Genomic DNA, 13,199 nt, shown 5'->3' on the forward strand with positions numbered 1-13,199 from the left:
CCCTCCCAACCCATAAAATCTTGTGTATAACCCAGATTTTTAATTTATCCATGATCAGCTGCATGCTGCTCTTGGCAGAGCTAGGCTGCCAGATGCATTTCTTCACCGTGTTCTCAGAACTGTCTTCTCCCGAGTGCAGTGTCACACGGGCCCCACAGATGGCAGGGAAGCTCTAGGAAAGGAAGGCAGGAACTCCTTAAAGGCCTAAAGAAGCATCCTGCTCTTTCCCTGCTCCTTCACGGCTGCAGCTTGCTGGCTGCAAATGCATCTGAGGATTTGGCTCTGTCACCATACTGGAACAAGACAGAAAAGTGATGATGAACAGATGATTTCTGTTCAAAAGGCTTCAGATCATGTTCAGGCAGTTTCTGCTTGTAAAATTTTGGTGTTTAATTGATATATAGTATTTTGACATTTCAGAGAATCTTAATTCAAAGTATCAATATAAAGTAATGGTTGGAGGTCTTGACAAAGAGGAATATCCACTGCTGCAAGCATCCAGCTGTGCTGGCTATTAAATGTCTAATACATTTATTGTGAGAAAAAAAAGTTTTGATTTACTAGTAAAAAATTGGTTAAAGAAGACATACAGATGCGCATTCAGCAGGGGCTATTGAGCTGCAACCAAAATCACAGATATGGAAGACAATGTTGCAACTACCAAAATGTCAGTTGATTGGGTTTTTTGCATGGAAACTATTTATAAGACAAACAAGGCAAAATGCTACCAACTAACTTGTACTACTCATACCAGGTCTGTATTTCAGTCCATGGTACTGGCCCTGCTCTTTCCACAATGCTGATCCTAGTTCTCTGCTGTTGGTTGTGCTGTTCCCCATGCTGCCATGCTCCAAAAAAGAAAGGGATAATATATGAGTAGTATTATATCATCGTAAACACAAAATCTGATGGAAAAAAAAAGGACAAGAAGGTGTTCAGCATACATATCTGGAGATGATTGTTTCCTTGCTAATTGCTTTGGATTGGTTGGACTTGCATGTTTTCCTTGTTCTTAGCAGCAATGCTGATGGCACGTGCCCTGCAAAGCCTCCGTATGAGCTGTCAGTTGGATGAGGATGCACAGATATCCTGTTTGCAGAAGTCCAAGATGCCTACAAACCAGTAAGAAAGTATACACTGAGAGATGCTATCAGCTTCAAAAGTACTAAGTTCTTCAGATGCTATTGATTAAAACAGCAGAATAGAGGTGAAATCCCCTTTTGAATTGCAGTTACCACCTTAGTCTCACAGAAGCCTAACACAGGACTCCTTAGAAATTTGTTACGAACAGTTTCAGGTAGAACATACTTCTCCATGCAGTCTAAACAAAAGGGTCAGAGTTGTGCAGAGAAGGCTGCCTGCTGCATTTCTCTCTAACTCTGAATTAAGAACTTGACTTTACCTGCAGGTGTGCAATTAAACACTGATTCTGCCAGCTGAATGAAAGGCTCTCCAAGGATCTTCTGATAGCTCAGATGACTTGCATGAACAAGGTACTGAGTGGTGTCTTTAAAAAGCAGATCACTTTCACCATACTTCCAGGACTGAAAGAGCTGGAATTCAGAATCCAATTTGCTTCCCAGAGATTCCTGAAGAGAAAAGGAACAAAAGTTTCACAGCCTGGGTTATTAATAGTACTTATTAGTACAAAAAGATGCACTTTTGCAGTACCTTGTTTCTCAGCAAAAGTGTGGCCTCTGTGGAATGGGAACTGGTGCCAAAATGCCCCTTAAAAGAATCCAAATAACTAGTTTCTCAATCTCCTGTGCACATTTTTTTCTTTTGTATTGGATCTGAAGGCCCTAGTATATAAAGCTTTTCATCTTGAAAGGGTTTTCAGCAGTTGTACATAACAAATGGTAACATGCCAAGCTTTTCCCTGTTACCTGTCACACCTGAGATTTCAGTAGGAAGTCAGAGATTTTAGTGACAGTGACTGGGCGAGTCATGACAGTGCTGGGGGGAATGGGGCCAAGGTTACAGCCTGCCCATTCTGTGACTGCGGCGCGTGTTCCGTCCGGACACAAGAGTTCAAAGTCAAGGGGGGTATAACCTTTTGCCCAACCAGAGCTGCCCAGATCTGAAAAGAAAATGAAGTGCAAGGTAATCCTTTTGAAAAATTAAAGCAGAAGAGAGAATGAATCTCAAATAAAACGTTAAAACTTGAGAGGGAGAAGTTTAGTCAATGTGTTCAAAACAAACACAGCATGCTATGTGGTCATTTCTTAGGAATGCATAAAGACCAGGGTAGTGTCTCCACTGAGGTCAGTGAACTTAAGCTGCACCTATCAACTAAACCAGAATAATATCAAACATATGAACAGCATATCATGTCTCATCTGCATCTGTAACCAGATCCCTTTCTGGGAACAAAGCAATTGGGCCTGCATGCCCTTTGCTTCCCCAGACAAACTGCTAATTGCTGCAGGAATGCCTGTGGGTTTCCAGCCCCTTATACCTTCATTAGATATTAGAGAGATTCTTCTCTTAGAAAAGTCTCTTCTCTTATTGAAATTGCCTAAAATAGCAATTTATTTTGCTTCAATGAGGGTTCCTTTTCTCCTTGACTCGAAGAAAAATATATTTTGGTTTGCCTTTTAAGGCTTTGAAATTTAAAGCTTCCAGAAATTTAGTGCAGTCTCCAAGGATGATGATCCCAACACATATCTTTGCACTGGGTGATTCTTCTTCTTTCTTCCCCTACGGTATCTGAATGTTGAGCTTTACTGGAACACCTACATGCAGAAAATTTCTAGCAATCTTCCATTTACAAACACAACTTCATGGACCTAGATTAAACCTGTAAAGGGTGATCCTCACAAGTGATGGTTGCTTTGTGGGAAGTAACTGACATTAATGAACATTCTTAAAGGAAAAGACAGTATCTGCATCTCACCCTCTATGTTCTGGAGCAGGTTTGAGTGTTCCAGGAAAGCTACATCTCCAAAGCTTCTTCCACTGGGATTGCCAACTAGGCACCTAGTGCAAGGAAAAAAAAAGTGATCAAGACAGCACTACATGGTGGCTGACATTTGGACAGTCATCTGAAACTAAAACAGGAGTAGTTAGAAGTATCTCTCTCATCTAATCCCTTGGCATATGTTGGTAATCTCAGCACAGAGATTTGCTAAAACAATCCTTTTCATTCCTTATAGTAGCTCCCAAGTCAAAGCTGCTGCACAATGTGCACCTTCACCCATGCCTAGGCAGGAATGAGAATGGAATTCAACTAAATGCATTGTGTATATTTCATAAGAGTGCTTTCATAAAAGTTTCACCTTTAATAGTCTTCCCTGCCTCTGTCTTTTTAACTATTTTTTTAATCTCCTCTCTATTTAATTATCTCCTGTATGCTACACTGCTTCTTACCAGAGCACCTCTGCTTTCTGGTCTTCTTTCATCCCTTTAATGAGTCAGTACCAATGCTCTAAGTCATACATATCTGGAAGCATTGCCTTGCTCTGGAAATGGTTTAATTTTAAACCATCAGTCAGCTGAACATCCCATAGCAACTGCAACCAAAATAAAATACACACTAACAAAAGTTTATACAGCAAGATGCTTAACAAATAGGGTAAAAAATCCTTCAAAAAACTCATCAAAATAATAAGGCAATTCTGGCTGTTGTTCTGCATTGCTGACTCTCACAAAAAACTCACCTGAGTGCTCCCATATTGCCATAGTAACGTTCATTGTGACTTGCAGCACATCTGCTGGACACTCGAGCTCCTTCCACCTCACCATCTCCAATGCACACCTTGCACAGGTTTCCATCTGCTCCTGGCATGCAGCCCTTCCAAAAGTAATTCTGATAAGCTGAGTAAAGAAAACTGAGATGAGATTAAGGCAAGGTGCCCCCAAGCCTCTTCATATATGGGAAAAGACAGGAAAGGATTTTCATCCTAACAACTAGTAAGAAGAGGACTAAATAGTGTGACACATAGTCAAATATGAGGAAAAGCTGCTTCAACACCCTCTGAAACTGTAGTCATTAGTTGTTGGTTGGATCCTCATGGCCCCTTTTCTAGTTTACTCACAAATTTAAGCTTCAGATTTTCATGGTCTAGTTAAGAGAGAAGCCAGAGCAGCCCTTACCAGAGGCAATATCACAGTTCTCAGTATCATTCTGCCAAGCTCCCACTGTGTGTCTGGACAGAAGTAACCATCCTCCAGGACTGTACAGGTGACTGTGGCAGGATCGCCTTCCCCTAAGGTTATGGATGTGAATCTGTTTGGCACTTTTCTTAGCTAGAGCAACAGCATAAACGGGTGGTAGTGCTGTGAAATAATGACAACACCAGTTATACCAAGGCAATTAAGTATTCCAGAAGGGTACAGCCCCCCTTCCCTCCCTCATCTTGTCACAGTATTTTCAGTTACAGTACAGGAGCTTACACTCTCTGATTAGACACAAAGTTCTTGTCCTTGCACAGAAAATTCTATTCTAAACCAACATGCAAATACATTTCTGCATAAACACTAGAAAGTTTCTGTTACCTTTGTGCTGAAGATCAATTAGTTTCCCTGTTTTCTCCATGGTCTCAGCTGCTGGAGCACAATCTCTCCCTGGAAGGAAAGATAAACATGAAGGATCTTGCCACTGCTGTCATCCCTTTTACATGGCAGCATTCCTTCAAAACCCTTGTGATCATTTTCAGCCTTGTCAGCACCTTTGTCCCTTTAACAGAAGGGATAAAATAAACAGACTAAATGCTAGAGCCAGTCAGTGGAACAGCTGGGAAGAGTATTTGGACATTTATACTGACTCCTGCTTCCATCACAAAACATCACAAACTGTGGAAATTTAACTATATTCTTAACAGTACTTTTTTGATTCCCTCTCTTCTTGATAAGGTCACATGAGAACTCACCATAGCATTCTGCAGCTACAGGCACCAGTCCACATCTCCCTGCAATGTACACATGTGTTGCGTCCAGGGTGACTGCATCAGCCTCACTACTCTGCCAGCAGCATTAGAGAATAACAAAACCAGGATTTGCATGAATTGAGTATCCAAGCAGTAGGACTTCTCCACTGGCTGGAAATTCCCCTGCATAAATTCCCTCTCATTCCCACTTATTCCTCAAGCTAGCTTTCCTCTTTTTAGTTCAGACAAGACATACACATACCCTGTGCAGTCTTATACCCCGAGCAGAAGGAGTCTCCTACCTTGATCATTTCAATGCATTTGGTCATGGAAGTGGCTTGGACACAGACTAATGGGTCAGATTTGATGTTCAGTGCCCACTCCTCACATTTGCGAAGCTCAGCATCACTGATGCAGCACCAGCGCACAACGCTGTTGTCCAAAGAGCTCCCTGAAATGGAAGCAGATCATGTCACTAGTGCACCAATCTGTGATATGTTAAGGGGATTTTCAGGTAAATGCATTTGTGCCTGGAGGGAGGAATAACGTGGAAGGAGAACTTTCTCTTCCCTTTCCTTAGCTACAGTCCTCTGGAATGGTTCTCACCTTCATGGCCGAGTCCCTTAAGGAGAGCTACATAATCCAGACCAAGGACATAGGCAATCTCCAGCTGCTCCTCGAGAAGCTGCAGGTGCTGAGTGGCATCTCGGAACAGCAGGTTCTTTCCCCCAAATGGTGCTGAACTGAAGAGTTCAAATCTGGCTCTTTCCTTTCCTTTATGCCCAAAGAGGCGCTAGGACAAGAACAACACTTTTAAATGGCAACAAATCTGCTCATTCTTCCAGCAACAGGCAACTTCAGCCTTCCCTCCCTTTGTATTAGTGGTCAAGATACCAAATACTATTTATAAATTGAGAAAAAAAAAGCTGAAGAAAAGTGAGCCCTGCCTGAACCTTTAACTCTCCCTTAGCTACATAAAAATTGATTCAAGTTTCATGGCAGGATAAACATCATTAGCCATTTTCCAGTTTGTGTGTTATGGCATTTTCCCCTTTTTTACTGATTTTTTTCTTAGCCTCCTACAGAAGAACACTTTAGAAAAAAGCAAAGCCTTACACAAGCCAATGCAAGATCCTTCCCCAGAACAATCTTTAGCACTTTATTCACACTAATTACAAAATTCTCAAGAAAAAAGGCCATCTGGGTCATGATTGCCACACAAAGATGGAAGAAAAAACTGTGTCTGGACATAGACAGCTTATAATATTCACTCACTTGGATCATGCTAAGAAATTTGTTGGTGATCTTTTGGAAGTTGTTGCGGGTGACAATACCACGACCAGGCCCCTTGCCCAGATTACAGGTGCTGTATTCACTCAGCTCTGCTGTGGACCCATCAGGACACAAGAGTTCATATTCCTGTTGTTCTGACTCTGAAACAAGGAGACAGACACTCATGGATCTGTGACTGGAGCCATGACTTTGCAGCAGGCACAGAGATGGAATAGAAAACGTTTCTCAGTGCAGATTGCTAAAGGTTATACAGGCAGCATGATGTGTACCAAGCACACTTGGGAAAGTTGTCTTAGGTAAGTACTTCTTCTAACAAAGAGAGGGACTCAGCCAGAGCTGCTCCAAAATACATGCTCTTAAATACTTTTTAAGCTGTACTGCTGTAAATACATTTATTTAAAAACACTTGCCTGAAAACATTACCGCTAACCACCTTTGGTACAGAGCTCAACTGAATTTAAAAGTACAAGGCAGGTGTAGAGGAACTTCACAGTTATGCAGCTCAATACACTGAATTTTAAAAGGAATTTTGTAACTCAGGCAAAGCAAATACTGACAGCTGTGTCAGAGACACATCTAATGAGATCACCTGTCCATTCCCATTTTAAGAATCTCCTATGAGCAACCATTGCTCACTCACACTTTCCTGCTCTCTTTCTTTCTGAGTTGTGTGGAAAGATAAGAAATGCCCCTGAACTGATTGCAGGGATTGAATTTTCCCTGAAAACAACAAAAATATAGGCATATCCCTCAAACACCTGCACAGGAAAGAGCACAGCCAGAGATTAAAAGAAAACTGCATTTTTAAGATTACCTGTGGCACTCATAATTCTTAGATGATCTAAAAAGGCAACATCTGCCACTCCATCCTTCAAGCACCTGCAGGAAGACAAATGCGATCCTATTAACATTTCTCCTGGCTTTCCTACCTTAAAAGTTCTTTTTCCTCTAAAAGTGAATTCAGACCCAGTGTACCAAAGCTCACCTGAAGGCTCCCTCAGAGTCATAGAAGGGTTCATTACTGCTTGTCTCACAGAAGTGGTTCCTGTCTCGGACATAGGACTTTTGTCCTTGGCAGAGAGCACACAATTGGGGAGCAGCAACACCAACCCCAGGGATGCAGCTTGCATTGAAATACTCACTAATTGCTACAGGTGTAGGGGAAAAAAAAAAAAACAAAACAAAAATAAAGAAAAATGTCAAATGGGAAAAAAATCAGAAGAGGAAAAGGGGCCAAACATATCATGGCCATAACTAGTTCACCCTACATCTGCTGGCATTTCAGTTACATCCACTGTGGCCAGAGGTAGTCCTATGGCTCCTATTGCCTACCTTGGCTCAGAGGCTGGGTCTCATCCCAGGAAAGAGAATTTCTTGCAAGGAGAAAGCCAAGTGGAATATTCCAGCCCGATGTCCACCTGGCTCCATTGTGACAGCTGCGCACACCTCGTAGACTCTGGATATCCAGAGTTCCTCGTTTGGCAATGGCCACAGCAAACACGCAATTTCCTGCAATAGCACAAAATGTATAACACGAAAAAAAAAAATCAATTCTGCAGCTTCCATCTCTGATGAGGAGCTGAACTACTTCAGTGAACATGGCTAAAGAAGAAATTATCTTAGGCCTATTCAATGTAGGTGTCAAGAACTTAACCGTACACTGACTACATGGCACCCTGTCAAACAAACAATGCAAGTTTGTCAGTATTACAGGCAGAAAGGCTACTGGGTACGAGGAACCACTGGTATTTTGTTCATCATCATTAAGTATTTTAGAAACACCCCCATATTCCGACAAAGCTAATAAAAAACATATTGACTTTTTTTCCCCAAGAAATCTAGAGCCATTTCTTAGCCAAATCAGAAGTACAGTTTATTCTTCACCTTTAGCAGCCTACCTTGATCATAGATCTCTTTTGCCACCACTGTCAAACCGTACAGCTTTACAGCAGAGTAAACATCTCCAGCATCCAATGAGGCAGCATCTGCTTTATTTGCCTTTAAACCAACAGAAAAACCCTCAAAACAAGTGTGTTTACAAGGAAACAAACAGAAGTTTCAAGACCACAGTTTCTGCTTGAACAAATTTTAATTTAGTAGTTTATTTTGGTCTATTTATTTCCAAGCAGCTTTCACTATTTACTGGCGATTGCAAAGACATTAGCTGGGGTAAAACAGTATATCTGGTAGAGTGTTCACAGGATTTAAATCTTGCCTCTCAAGTGACTGTGTCATGTAAGCACATATACTGTCATATAAGCAGTTCAATAATTTCAGTATAATTTTATTTTCCCATAGTTTCTGTTTACCAGTTACTTTTCCAAGAAGATTTGGATACAAAATCAGTTTTTAAAATCTCTGTGAACTCACCCTGATTTTATCAATGCAGTCATATGTATTGTGGGCTCTGATGCAAGAAATCCTGGTAAAGGAACTGGCAGTAGTGAGGGGCAGCACAGCTGTAAGTGCTTTGGAGAGCTCAGCACACTTTCTTTGTTCCAGGTCAGAAAGGGTGCACCATCGGAATTTCTTTCCTGTAGGGTCAAAAAAGAAGTCAAGATTTGTAGGATTTCATGAAAAACCCTCAGTTTAACACCTTATGGAAGAGAGCGGTTATTCTATTTTATTTAACTTCCCAATAGCTTGATTGTCCTCACTCACACTGACATACCCACACACTTAGAGGCACCCAAGAGATGTGCCCACATGTGACCAAGGTCACTTTTGCCCAACATGAGGACAACATCTAATGCTGGATCTTTAATATGTCTCTTTGCTTCCTTTTGACTGAAAGCAACCGAATAGTTCTAGGCAGATTTCTCATGAATCAGCAATTATTATGGGAAAATCTTTTGTCACAGAATCTTCCTTGCTTCAACCCTAGTGAATTTCAGGTAAGACTGCCGCCCAAAATTAGGAGGAACCAAAGGTAAGGATGTGTTTATGGCTACGGCCTGATTTCCTGTTGGGACAGCAAGAGAAAGAATGACACAATGTAGAGTAACCATCTTCCTGTTACCGCAGTGCAGATTTTCCCCTAACAAGTCAACTGGGATGTGACACTATTAGAACACAGACCTTCCAGCCTTGATGTGAACATGCATTCCCTGGGGTTTATCAGTTTTACTGCTGTCCTTTGTTGTGAATACAGGCCATGCTTTTAACCTCTGCTCTGCTGCTCCCTCTGGTGCTTTCACATACCGAAAAGATACATTTAAGGGTGGAGGTGAAGGTGAAACTTCCTTTTTCAGAAAGACTTGGAGATTCAGTGGGTTTAAACCAATGATAAAGCTACATCTTAAAGGAATCCAGACATGCCAACAAAATTTCCTCTTTTGCTTTAGGCTGCAATTATTCCATCTTGTATTATTCCTCTGAAATACATTCTACTCTGAAATATATCATCATATGTATCTCCAAGAAGACATTAGACACTTAAGAGGGGGAAAAAGTGATTGTTGTACACAAAAATAGCATGCAGTTATGTAACTCGAGAGAATCTTAAGCCGTGTAATGAAAACCAGGACTGAATGCACAGAAAATGCCACAACATCTCTAACATTGTCATTTCCAGATGTTTAAGCATTTGACTCTCTGGAGAACTATTAATACTAGCAATGTGCACAATCAAATCATTGAAGTTTTTATTTCTTTCAGCATAGCATTAGACATTAGTCCTCTACTTGTTCTGGTGTTAATTCAGCACAAGAAGAACTTGTGGTTTTAGAGGGGAGCAGCTTGAGGGCCACTGCTTCATTCTGGCACCGCTAACAAGTACACAGATCTCAACTGTTCAAAGGAAACAAACCCTCACTGAATTACTAAGGAAGCTGTGTATCAAGCTGCTTCAAAACTAAAAAGTCACCATCTGCCAATGATCAAACATTAAAAATACAGGCACAGTTTAACTGCAACTTCTTTCTTTGCACAGAGGAAAACAAAACCAAAACATCTATTAGTTTGAACATCACCCACCCAGAGGCAACCCTTCTCTCTCCCTCTCTGTATCAGCCTTACCTGAAGCCAGCAAAGAAAAGGTAATTAGGACAATTAAAATCACTGTCTTCATCATTGCAGCAGTTCAGCAAGGATCTTCTCTCTGACTCTGCCTTCTCATACCAGGAATTCCACAGTGATGACCAAAGCTTCTGGAAGATAACAAGACATCAACGAGGATAAATCAAGATTTAAGGAAACAATCAGAGGATGGTATACCCTTGTGTGCAAAGGAGAAACGGACTGTGTCCCTTTCCCACCCGAAGACAGAAAATACCCATTCATTTTCTGCTCTATCCTTATCAGACACAGAAAGAAATGTAAACCTCTGCTTTAAAAAGAAATAGTACTTTTGCTGTTTCAAAAGGCACCCAAATGCCTTTGGGAGATGGGTAAGACTTACACCTAACTAACAAAAAAGATACCTAAAGCTAAGTGAATTGTCCAAACTACTGATCATATAGCTCTACAAAATACTGAAGGGTCCTTCCTTAGCTTTTCGCCTGATAATGGCTTATCTATTGAATAATTTTAAACAAAAAGTAATCCTATGCCACCCTAAGAATTCAGAACAGAGCTGGGACACTGTTGACTGTCTTGAGTATCTTCATTCCATTCCAGCCCAGCAATCTTATCCAAACTACTTTATTCCCCTATTTTCTAATGCTTAACCTGAAGGATTATTACTTCTTAATTGCTCTACAGCAGCCATTAACATCATTAATTCTATAGCAGAGCAAAATTATATATATTTATATATTATATATGAGAGAAAAAATACATTTATTTATGTATTATATATAAGCAGAAGTATCTGATTATATATAAAATACTGCTAATATGGTTTCTTCTTTTCTGTTCAGGAAAGAATTAACTCTTCCAAGAGTTCTGGAGGAATAGAGTCTTTATCCTACTTTTCCTTCTTCATCTTACAGATTTCCCTGGTGTTTTGTTCATGTATTTTTGCAGATACATTTACCAGATTTCTTTGGTTGCCTTATGTGCCCTTCCCTAGTGATTCAGTCATCATTTCCCACCTGCTTCTTTCACACTCATGTATTGCACATCTCTTGAGTTTCGCAAGTTCCCTCTCTAGATCTGCAACATTTGTTGAGGTGCTGATTCCCGCTGATCTGACCACAGGAGTTACAGAGAAACACAGGATGGTTTGGGTTGGAAGGAACCTTAAAGCTCATCCTGTTCCACCCCCCTGCCAAGGGCAGGGACACCTTCCACTAAATCAGGTTGCTCCAAGCCCCATCCAGCCTGAGGCATTCCTGATTTCTCCCTGCACTACCTGGAACAGAGGCTAGACAGAGTTAAAGGAATAAAGTAGGTATTTATTAAAGGCCTTCAAAGGATACACCTTGGGCAGTACAAGAGCCCAGCTGTGGCTCTACCGAAGATAGACCCAAGATGGACAACCAGTCATGAGTTTTCACACTTTTATACGTTTTGGTCCATTTCCATATTGGGGTTAATTGTCCAATTAAAGCTTCAGGTTATGAAGTTCCATCCTCCCAGACTGCTCTCCTCAATTCACTGTTGTTTGCACTTTTGGGGCCTGAAGCTACAATGGTGTCCCTGGCTCTTGGTCTGGAAAATTATTGTTTTGGCTGACTAAACTGTGAAGAGAACTTGTTAGCACTTTATATGAAGTTCAGAGTTACATTCTAAGGCAGTATAGAATCTGGAAAATATGAAAGCTAAAACTTAAGGCATCACCTGAACATTCTCAAGCCCAAGATCTCCAGTCTCTCATTTGCTGGAGGAGCTGTGGTACTAATCCCCTCTTTGACTTAGCCCAGCTGCACAGGCCTAGCAGAGCTCAGTGCCCTTAGGAAGTAAGTTTTATCCCTCCCTGAGTGCAGGGGAAGGATAAAACTCTTTAACATCCTTACCATATGTTAAAAAACCCATAAATGTAATAACAAGACACATGATAATTAATTTTAAAACAGTTATGTAACCACATATTTACTTTTAATTCCAAGGAGAAAGATTCAATCAGGACATATTATTTAATCAGTTTAGCCTTGTGACAATTACTTTATGCTATAAACAAGCAAGTTACATTTAAGTGCACCTTAACCTCTGAATCATTTCTCAGTCAGATCTGGGGAAACTTGTCTGTCAGTGGGGTGCACTTACACATCAAAGCTAATGGTTCTTGCGCAGCTAACCAAAGCACCTAACAGCATCAAATCCCATCTTCTTTGAGGTTTTACTTCCTGCCAGTCCTACTATTATGTACAGGATATGTAAATCCCAACAATTCAGTCAGCTAATAATATTACTGTATCTGGATTTGCCCTCAAATTTCACATATTTAACAATGAAAGGCTTTCCTGTATGTGTTTAAGATACTTATACAGATACTACTCCCTATGGTGATGTAAAAAAAAGGCAGAGTCACACGAAGGTGTTGTAGACTTCATTTAGGCCTGGTCAGGAAAATAAACAAACATAAATCAGGAATTTAAATTAAATTAATCACCTTGCCTGAGGACTATGTGTTAAAGCATTAAGGATGTGGAAACACAGTCAGGACTCTTGAATTCTTTTCCTACTGATTCACCATATGAAACTGCCACGGTCAGAGAAAGGGAATTAGCTACTTCCCAGCAGTGTAGCATTTATTCATCTAGGGATGCATCTAAGAGAGTGGAAAACCAAATAACCTCTATAAAATTCACTCTGGGCAGCAGGCAGCCAGGCAAAATCCAGGCAAAGGACAACAGAGGAGGAATAGGTGTTACTGCACTACCCTGCCAGACACCTCACCTGGAGGAGCAGCATCGTGTCCATCCCATGTCGTGTGTCCTCTCTCTAAAATCCCTGCCTTACGAAACCTGGTGGCCCCACACCAGGGGTAAAGAACTTACCTGTCTGTCAATGGCAGCGCTGGAAAGCAGCCGAGCCCCACCCGCCTCATCCTCGACTGCCAGCAGCAGCGCCCTCCTCCCGCTGGGCACAGCCCGCGAGCAGCCGCACCCCCACAGACCCTCAGGAACCACCGCCCTGTCCCACTCTACATCCCCT

At 41.2% G+C, this 13,199-nt stretch overlaps 1 protein-coding gene across 3 annotated transcripts; it reads right to left on the reverse strand.

Moving 5' to 3' along the window:
* Window positions 1-365: 365 nt before the first annotated feature.
* LOC110481375 (serotransferrin-2) lies at window positions 366-13,123 on the reverse strand. Of its 3 annotated transcripts, XM_021549966.2 has the most exons (18): window positions 12,942-13,123; window positions 10,179-10,309; window positions 8,532-8,695; window positions 8,060-8,159; window positions 7,494-7,670; window positions 7,147-7,309; window positions 6,976-7,040; window positions 6,144-6,301; window positions 5,475-5,661; window positions 5,171-5,319; window positions 4,872-4,962; window positions 4,498-4,566; window positions 4,096-4,278; window positions 3,660-3,816; window positions 2,897-2,979; window positions 1,896-2,080; window positions 1,403-1,589; window positions 366-1,112 (listed from the first exon to the last, which is right to left on the reverse strand). In XM_021549966.2, exons 2-18 carry the CDS (start codon window positions 10,231-10,233, stop codon window positions 1,063-1,065), a joined length of 2,223 nt encoding a protein of 740 aa, XP_021405641.2. In that variant the 5' UTR covers window positions 10,234-10,309; window positions 12,942-13,123; the 3' UTR covers window positions 366-1,062. The 3 variants fall into 3 exon arrangements, with proteins under 3 accessions (XP_021405641.2, XP_077643257.1, XP_077643258.1); XM_077787131.1 differs by lacking the exon at window positions 12,942-13,123 and having other exon boundaries at window positions 10,179-10,311; XM_077787132.1 differs by lacking the exon at window positions 366-1,112 and having other exon boundaries at window positions 1,506-1,589; window positions 1,887-2,080.
* Between the last annotated feature and the right edge of the window lie 76 nt (window positions 13,124-13,199).

Source organism: Lonchura striata, chromosome 18, assembly GCF_046129695.1.
Source record: "Lonchura striata isolate bLonStr1 chromosome 18, bLonStr1.mat, whole genome shotgun sequence".
Classification (NCBI taxonomy): Eukaryota; Metazoa; Chordata; class Aves; order Passeriformes; family Estrildidae; genus Lonchura; species Lonchura striata.

Coding starts and splice junctions, on each gene's coding strand:
- LOC110481375 (XM_021549966.2), bottom strand. CDS start 10,233: ATGATGAAGACAGTGATTTTAATTGTCCTAATTACCTTTTCTTTGCTG. Junction 5,662..6,143: donor AATTTCTTAGCATGATCCAA/GTGAGTGAATAT, acceptor TTCTTGTCCTAG/CGCCTCTTTGGGCATAAAGG. Junction 2,081..2,896: donor CCTGCTCCAGAACATAGAGG/GTGAGATGCAGA, acceptor TTTTCTTTTCAG/ATCTGGGCAGCTCTGGTTGG.